General features: G+C 40.1%; 1 protein-coding gene across 1 annotated transcript; it reads left to right on the forward strand.

The window, feature by feature from the left end:
* Positions 1 to 1047: 1047 nt before the first annotated feature.
* mrps22 (mitochondrial ribosomal protein S22) lies at positions 1048 to 4610 on the forward strand. Its single transcript, XM_053873894.1, has 8 exons — positions 1048 to 1174; positions 1471 to 1619; positions 1773 to 1937; positions 2083 to 2226; positions 2478 to 2561; positions 2916 to 3061; positions 3970 to 4078; positions 4421 to 4610. Exons 1-8 carry the CDS (start codon positions 1048 to 1050, stop codon positions 4511 to 4513), a joined length of 1017 nt encoding a protein of 338 aa, XP_053729869.1. The 3' UTR covers positions 4514 to 4610.
* The last annotated feature ends 4889 nt before the right edge of the window (positions 4611 to 9499 follow it).

Genomic DNA, 9499 nt, shown 5'->3' on the forward strand with positions numbered 1-9499 from the left:
ATTAATACTTCCTTCTTTTTCACTGAACTTTAATATTAAATACAGAAACACAGCATCAGCAAACACTGATATTAACAGTAAATGGTACTGTTTATTTGTAGATGATTTTATCTCATAGATAGCATGAGCCTTTGGTTTTTTATGTCATGTAGAAATATGCGTTATGTTGTGCTAAATATTTTCTCCTGAATTAGTCATACTGATAAGATTTTTTTTTTTTTTTTTTTAGAATATTCAGCCTTTCCCTGGTAGAGTTGAATGAGAGAAAGAGTTATTGTTTTCTCGGGTGAGAGGTTTCAACAAAAGGCTGGCTGAGAGTCCAAACATTTACCGAAATCTGAGCCACAAGATGAATGAATAAATGAAATGAGTTTAAGATGATATTACAGATGAAGGACACATGTCTTTTTCAGAACGATAAATTCTGTATTGGTTGAACCTTCACCTCATGATCATGACACATTCTAACTCAATTTTTCTTCCAGTTGTATTTTATAGTCAAATAAATGCCTGTAAATTGTGTGCATTGCTATCATTTCTTCCTCAGACAAATAAAGGCTCAGTATAACTGATGAACGTGGCAAAAATATTTCAGTGCGTCCCAACATAAATGATTGTGTCTGCGCTCCTTAAGTTCAGCTCTCTCCGAAAATATATTTTGGGTTTAAATAATTCGATCTATTAAACGTAATTTGATAAATAATGATGCCTGTCAACATTGCACCATAAGTAACTCGTGCGGTGGAAGTCTTCTACGTTGGTCTGGCGCCACCTAGCGATTAGACGCTGTACACAAGGGAAAACTCATTTTGAGCGCTTTAACGTTAGTTATTTCACGTCCTAAATCTTTATCAATATTTGAAACAAGCATTACAAGCAGCTTCGATTTGAACCACGCTGTTTCACGTCCACTCAAAAGTCACTTTTCGCGAGATATTTCCTTCCGTCTTTCTGTAATTCACCTGTATCCAGGCACAGGCTTAAAGACTTCATATCCCATGAAACCTTGCTTGTGACGTCACGGACGCGCAGGACGTCACATCCAACATGGCGGCGCTCGGTACAGCACGGTGTATTTTTCGAAGCTTCTCCTGGTCGACTAACGTACAAAAACAGAATCGTTTTTTAACGAAATGTGGTGTTAGGTGGCTTTGTGCTGCGACTCCAAGCACAGGTTTGTTTAAAACGTTTAATTTACTAATGTGGTTTTACATTGACCTTGCGGTGTGTTACGCTGTCATCCGTTGTCATCTTTTATCATATCATATATATTTTTTTAAATACACTTCCGTGTTGTAGTGGAGTAAAGATGACTTTTTATTTCATAAATCTATCAGTACAACTTGCTGTCCAGTGAAAGAATTAAAATTCAAGTTAAAATCAGGAGTACGTCCGTTATGTATAAATCATTATCCATTGAGTTTGTCTGCACTCACCTTATTAAGTCTCGCAATCATACTGTCTCTAAAGGTGATCCCAAGCCGCAGTTCACGGATCCAGACGTGCAAGAGATCCTCACCAGGATAACTGGCCTCGACCTGCAAAAAGTGTTCCGTCCCAAAAAGCAGGAACTGAAGCCACCCACCTATAAACTCATGACGGATGAGCAACTGAAGCAGGTACACGTGGTGCACCAGTTGATCTGATGGCACACTGTGGCACAGTGCTTGCACTGAGGAATCAAGTTACCTTGTGTGTTGAATCAGCCATCCATATTCAAAGTATAATCCCAGTTGTAATGACCGTCCTCCTGTGTCATTCTGTTCCACTAGGCAGTGGAGTTGGCCAAAGAGGAAGCGAGGAAACTTCTCCGGATGCCTCCTGTCCTGCCAGAGAGAAAGCCCATTGACAACGTTCTGTCGGAAGACAAGATCCTGGATGGCATGGACACAGCCAAATACGTTTTCACGGATATCACTTATGACATCCCTCATAGGGTAGAGACACATGATAAACCTCTGTGCAGTTAGTAATGGAAGTGACAGTAGTATCCTGCTGAAGTGAAAAGATCTTTTGTGAGCTTAATCTTTGTCAACATTAAGTCAGAGCTTGCATTTTAAAAGCTGCTTTGTTTTCCCTCAGGAGCGCTTCATTGTCGTCAGGGAGACCGACGGGACTCTTCGAAAAGCTACCTGGGACGAAAGAGACCGGCTCATTCAGGTCTACTTCCCCAAAGACGGCCGCAAACTCACTGTGCCGCTGATATTTAGGGAGGAAAACCTCAAGGTAAAATACTTGTTTTGGAAAATCTCACTGTAGTTTTCCCATCGATTTTCTCTCAAAGCTCACATCAAGTGCGTCTAAAAAATGTAGAGGTTAATTTTAAGTTAGTTAGTTAAATTATCTTTTTTAAACTTATGTTGAAACATTGACATGCATTTGTTGACCTCCCCAAATATTTAAAAAATAATTATTGTCATACGTTTAGTGCCATAAAAGTGAAGCGCAGGTGTGTGTTTTTCTCTCACCTGCCGTAGGTAGTGTTTTCTGAGGACCGTCACGAGGACGTGCTGGACTTGTGCCTGGTCCAGTTTGAGCCGGACTCTGCAGAATACATCAGGGTAACCAATTGTGAATGTATTCAATATTTTAACAGTTGTGATCCTGATTAAAATATATTTAAAAAAAAACTTACCACAGTATTTCATATTGTCATCGGCAATCGGCAAAAACAATTCTGAAGTCTTACCTATTTCACAGCTAACCTGAAAAGCATGGATCAACTGACTATATAGATTTTTTCTAAATCTGCAAGTAACCACTTCCGTAGCTGGTATATGAAGTTTTCTTGTGGTAAAAACTCTTTCCCAGATTGTATAGAGGTAGGTTAGAACTGTGTTTTCTGCACCAGTTTCTAGTTTTCCAGTTTTTTTTGTTTCTAAAACAATTCCATTTCATTTCTGAACATGTCTCAGGTTCATGCGACCACGTACGAAGACTTGGACAGACACGGAAAATACCACCTGCTGCGGTCCACCAGGCATTTTGGAGGAATGACGTGGTACCTGGTACATGCTCGGAGGGTGGATGGTCTCTTGGTGGACATGCTGAAGAGAGAACTGTGAGTGTTTAACATTCAGCCTTTACTTAATGTTAGGTTGTCATGCAAGATTGTTTTATGAAAAACCCCTGGTGATGAGGTGTCTTTATTTTTGGAGGCCACTAGATGGCACTCTCTTTTCTGCGTTTGTCGTTGGTCTACCAGGTCAATGCAACTCATTATTTTAAAACCTAGAGCGCCCCCTACTGAGCTGTGAAAATGAAGACCTGCTTTCATTTATTTGAAATTAATTACAGAAATTTACTGTACACGGGAACAAAACCGCAGATAAACTCATGACTGAGTTCTTGCTTTTGAAGTAGTGCAAAAAAAGGGCAATATATAAATAAAAAAAAAGTCACAGATTTGAGGAGAGGAGGTGAAGAAACTGAGAAAAACATAACAGTGTTAGTTTAAAAGAATGGTGTTCCTTGTTTATTGTAGGCTGATCTGCTCAAGCAGGGAACAGAAGTAGCTCACTAATAGTCTGCCAGCACGCACTGATCCACCGGCGATCTCAGACTGAGACTGACAGTCAAAGTGAGTCGATGCGCTCCTGCTGGAGTCATCAATACTGTCAACATCATTACTTCAAGACAAGGCTGGTGAAATTAAGCGACAAAAGTGCTGCGTGTAACAGAAATGAAACACAGAAACTCTGTTTACCAAGAAGCAAGCTCATCACTTCTCGCTGCCCACGCCCTTCCAGCTGCACCATGATCCAATGTTTAACTCTGCTATGGTCTCATTTTGGGACAGGAATGTGTGTTCACGTTAAAACCACCTCTAGAGTGGAGTTGTGAAAAGTGACTGAAAACTAGTCCCCCTGAACTTTCCCACTTCCCACTACCTTGCAACATGCTCTCACCACTGAGTACCTCGCAGTGTAAGACTGAAATGACTTGAGTTCTCACTCTCATCTGTTTCAGGCTGGAGGATGCGGTGAGTCTAGCGTCGCTGTTCAACATGGTCCATCCTCAGAGTGAGTCAGCTCAGGAAGCTGCTCGCCTGCAGGCCACTGGCACTGACCTGCTGAAGGTGAGAACAAGACTCTTTTCACTTCATAAACAGCTGGTAAGCTTGTGTGAATCTGGAGTCAGAAGAGTTCCCAAGGGGCCATTTCCTTCCTGACTGGGCTTCCCTGTGTGAAAAGGACACATCAAGGCGCATTAGTCCGCACAGGTCTTTGGTAATGAAGCGACACAGATGATCAGTGACAGTGGCAGCCATTTAATAAGCAGTAGTTTGAGGCAGGAGACCCACGTGTCACTCGCACTGGTAGATAAAAAATGGTTTCGGAGAGGTTGCATTTGAAACGCTCGCCATCATTAAGAGTCTTTTTTCAGTCCTTGGAAGTGACGGCTCGCTCTGATCTTGCAGATCTACGCTCAGAAGGAGTCGCAGAGGTCAAGCTACATCGAGCTGGCACTTCAGGCGTTTGAGCAGGCTGCAGACAAGCACTCGGCGGCGTGATGGGTTCCACCAGGACATGGACCTGACCTTCACCTGGCCGTGTAAAACATTCACATGATGTATATAAAGATGACTTTGTATTGGTGACTATCATTAAACCTTGTAAACCAAACTCTTGTCTGGTGTGCTTGCTGGGTATGGTTTCATGCCAGGCTATCTGACGTGGCAAAAGAAGGTGGCGAGCACCCCCTGCTGGCAATTTAACTGAATAAAGTTCATCCCTGACACAGCATTTTTACAAGTAGATAATAAAGATTTGTATCTAAATCTGATCTCCAGGAACCTTTCTGTGTTTTCCAAACTGCTGTCCAAGTTATATAGAAGAGGAAAAGAACAAGTGCTTTTTTAAAAATTATTTTCATTTTTTAAATCAAGAGTTACAAACTAGATTTAGTTAAGGGCCTGTCTGTGTTACTTTTTGTGATTTACGGAGCTGGCGCCGAAGCACGCGGCCCTGACAGAGGCTGTTCGATATCAGATTAAATGGTCCTTTAGACTGGCCTTATCTAAGTAGCGAGAGTGGCATTGTTATCTACTCCTGCACCGATAAGCCGCTATGACACAGATGGTTGAGTATTTCTGATGAACTCACTTTGGAAGTCTTGATGTTTTTTCCGCAAGAGAAATCAGGTCAGAGACGAACAGCGGCCTCTGCAAGATAAATCCTGGTCCCACAGCGGCTCACAGTGATGGGCTGATGAGACATGGAAACTGTCTCCTCGCTTTCAGAGCTCGTGATATGGCACTGTTTTTTGGATTTGGACGATGGTTGCAATGATGTTTTTAACCAACAGTTCCATCTACTGAGCTCTGGTTTTGTGTGGATGCCCTGTCTTGTGCCTTTCTTTTAAAGAAAAAGGTTTGAAAGTGAGCATGAAATCCATCTAATTCTGTACATTTATCATTTAAATAATGTTGGGCAAAGTAAGCTGATTCAAACAACTCAACTTCTCCTTGTAAAAGCTCACATTTCAGACACATTTCTATTCCAACAACCACTATTTCACTTGCACACTGAAAATGACCTGCTGAGCACCAGAAAGTTTACTAGTTAAATGATTCAAATCTCTTCCCAATGTTTGGAGCTTTTGAAACCTGCATAGCCAGTAGGTGTCATATTGATTTTTATAAAAATAAAGGGGCTTGTTTTTTTTCGATTCTTTTCCGTTTCTATGTTTATTTTTTCCTGACTGGAAACATAGTGCTGACAAGCAGGCCAGAACATTCCTTGTTATCGAGGAAACTGGTGGACAGATGTAAATAATTCCAGGCTGATGCTAAACTATGAATTGTTATGATTTAGCTAAAAATGTAGCCTCTCAACCTGGGCTTCTAATCGCAGGTACTACATTTTTCATAGGTTTTCTTTCATAGTTTTTTCTGCAACACTGACATACAATATACAAGTCAAGTGCCTGTGACATATCAGCTCAAAAGAGACGTTGCCCTTCTTGTCACAGAACAGGAGGTGGCACTCTCAGTTTAAAAATGATGGGCGGTATCATTGAAACGGTTGTGCAATAAACGAATGAGTATGATATGAGAGTAGAGGACACTGTTTCATGAAGCTTCATCAGCCCATCACAACAAGTCAATAGCCCTACCAGCTGCATTGACTTGTCCATCGGGTTGAAACTAGGTTTGGGTTCATGAAGCTTCATGAAACAGTGTCTTTTTTAAGATCACACAAGATGGCAAAAGCGCCACCTACTGAGCTCTGAAAACGAGGACTGTTTCATGAAGCCCGTCACTAGTTGATGATGCTTGTTGATGTGTGGCCATGTCTTCTGGATAAGAAAAAAACATCACACACTCCACCAAGTTGCAATTTAGGCCATCAACTGACACACATTTGTGGAGATGTTTGTCAGATTTTGCAACATCACTGGCTGACATCTAAGTTCACTCTGGTGTATTTTTTCATGTGGACAGATGGTTGGCATGTGTGTCGGAGGCATTTGAGCCCACGCGGTTTCACTCATCTGTTTGCCAGTTTTCAGATGAAAATAATGTGAACACAATTGAAAACATTTTCAAGGAATCGTCCAGATATCTGAGTTCTCGTGCCGCTGGTGGATAACGCAACACAGAGAAAGACTGTTGGTGCATAACTGCTCCCCACAGTCTCAGATCAAAAGGCAGAGAATCCAGAGGATGTGGAGGTACATGTGGTGAGAAAATTGTTTGAAAGAGAAGGGGTTGAAGCAGGTTTGGGATTCTGAATCCCAGTCCAGAAGCACTCACTTTTGGAGCAATGGAATGTTTTAGAGAATCAGTTCAGCTGTCTCGTCGACTGATTTGGCTGCACTTTCTCTGAGTCCAACAGGGGGCGCAAAGATACTCCAACAATGAGATGACTTTCAATTTCTGCTGAGCAAATTTAAGGAGTGAATATTAAATGTACTCAAGTCACTCAGCAAACCTTGATGTGAAAGCAGTTGAAGAGGAAGCATCCAGCCTGTGTGTGTAGGCTGATTCAAGGGGAACAGGAAATGAGTCTGGGACTTGAATTACAGACACTTACAGAGTCTTGACAGGCGCTCATATAATATCATAAATAATGTTTAATGAATTACTCAATCACAATGAATACGATTAGTTGTACACATTCCCTCCCACCCTCTTCAATTACTTCATCAAAACTAACACATGAATGTCCCAGAAACAGAAAGCACCACAGTTGTTCATATAAGTCGACAGAAATAAAAATATTAATGACAATAATGTACATCACAAACAAGTCCTACTGTAGTCTGGAACAGAATTATCGGAAAAGATACCAGCAGAATGCTGGAGTCAGTCTGGACGCGTACTGTCCAAGGGTTTCTTACTTAGTTCTTCTGCCGTCACTGTCCATGATCGAGATGGATGATACAGTTTTCCACCACTGCTCTCATGTGTGCCATAAAACATTCACCTCTTTTCTCTCAACGTCTACAGACTCCTCTGAAAACCTGTGCTGTAGCTCATCTCTTCACCAACAACTCTTTTCATGTAGAAAACCTGGCATTTAAAATGTGCATCTATTGATAACCCATCCAGGCCTGCTTGCTATTCTCAAAATTTTAATAATAAATTGCTGTGTGTTTGAGTTGAAGGGCAGAGAAAATGTTTTCCCCATCATTTTTATGCTCCTGTCCAGATCTGTTCCGTTCCGTTTTCACGTTGTAGTCATGTTCTATTTAGCTACTGTAGATGGTTTTAGTACGACTAACCTGGAATTACTCCATCTGTGTGACAACAATGGGAGTGTATGTATTTTTACTGGCCTCTGCAAATGAAGACACTGTTTCATGAAGCTTCATAAGCCCACCAGTACACATGGGTCATTTAGGCTGCTGGGTTGCCAGGCTTGAAAGAATGATACAGTCTGAACATTCAATAATGACTGCCATTTCAGTGACTGTATATTGAATATATTCAGCTCATTCAGCTTCATTGGGAGATATCCCTGACAAAATACAATAATTACGTGTGCTGGGAATAACTACAAACTCTTGAACTGAAGAAATATCTATGGCAGCTTCAAATGTATATTCAAATATTTAACCATCCCCATCTGTTAACATCATTGTTAGTTTAAAATGAATTGACTACCATTTTATTTGTTTACTTATGAACTTTTCTTTTTATTTAATTATCGTTTTTTTGTCTTTTCCACAACTATAAACATATTTAACAACAATAATAAAAATAAAATCATATTAAAATAGTTATAATAATGTACATTTATAATATATATACATGGAGAACTTTAGGGGAAAAAAGTAAATATTCAACTATCTTTTTTTTAAATACTATTTTTTAATTTAAAAAAATATTTAATATTTAATATTCTTAATAAAGACACCAACCTGGTCATCTGTGCAGTTTCTGTGGGCAGACTGTCAAGTCATCTTAGGTGCTGTGAAGCAGTTTGTCTGTTCACCACACTCACCCACGTGGTTCTAACTCCACTCAGTGTCTGGTTTTTAAGGAACAGTCGAAAGCTGCTTTCTGTTTCTCCAAACCAATCTGATCAATCTCTGTCAGACTGTTAAGTTGAAACTATAGTTTACCATTTTGCGTAGTTTTCCATGCATTTTGAAATGTTAGTTTCATTTTCATAAAAAAAAAAAAAACCAAAACAAACAAAAAAAAAAACCATTGCCATTTCAGCTGCAGTAGCTAGTGAGTGCAGTTTAGTGTTTTGCGGAACATTATTCAATCATACTGTTACATTGATACTTTCAATTTATAATACTATTAATGACTACATGGTAAGACAACAGTTTCACAACTACAAATGGAAAAAACAGTCATACAGTGACTAGTAGTGAACATTACTGTAAATATGATTGGAGGGAAATTACTTTTACTGCCTCAAACCGACTGAAAAACTGAAAATGCACATTTTTCTATTCTGGAAGTAATAGCTTCCTCCTGAAACAACTGAATTGGATGCTGACTAAGCAATTCAGTGTAACATGTAAGCATATTCTTTCTTTGTCAGTTTCATGAGACCAAACTACTGCTATCTACTACATTCACACGTGTTCTGGTAAAATATGACATGATATTTGAAACACTGTTTTATTACATTTTTCATCGAACGTGTGAATGTGTAAGTGTAATTCTACCATGATTCAGTTCTGACCCTGTTTTATTTTATGAGTCTTTTCCCTGTGTCGTCTCTGTTCTCCCCGTCTTTACAGAGACTGGAGGCGATCACACTTATCACCGCCAGAATATCCTGTCGTCCCCGATGGATGGGCTATATAATGTTTATGGACCTCTCCTGCCACTGCCTGTCATCTTTCTTCACAAGTTTCTCTTTCTCCGGCCACATCTTTGTGTTATGTACACACTGCCTTAGCGACAGCTCATATTTGGAATTTATCTTTTTAACTCGTAGTTGCTCTTGAACCCTCATTTCTTTCTTGAGTTCCCCCCCAGTCCAAATCATCATATTATCAACCGTTTATTGACCAGAATGTAGCCACTTGT

Source organism: Synchiropus splendidus, chromosome 8 (assembly GCF_027744825.2).
Source record: "Synchiropus splendidus isolate RoL2022-P1 chromosome 8, RoL_Sspl_1.0, whole genome shotgun sequence".
In the NCBI taxonomy this organism is placed as follows: Eukaryota; Metazoa; Chordata; class Actinopteri; order Syngnathiformes; family Callionymidae; genus Synchiropus; species Synchiropus splendidus.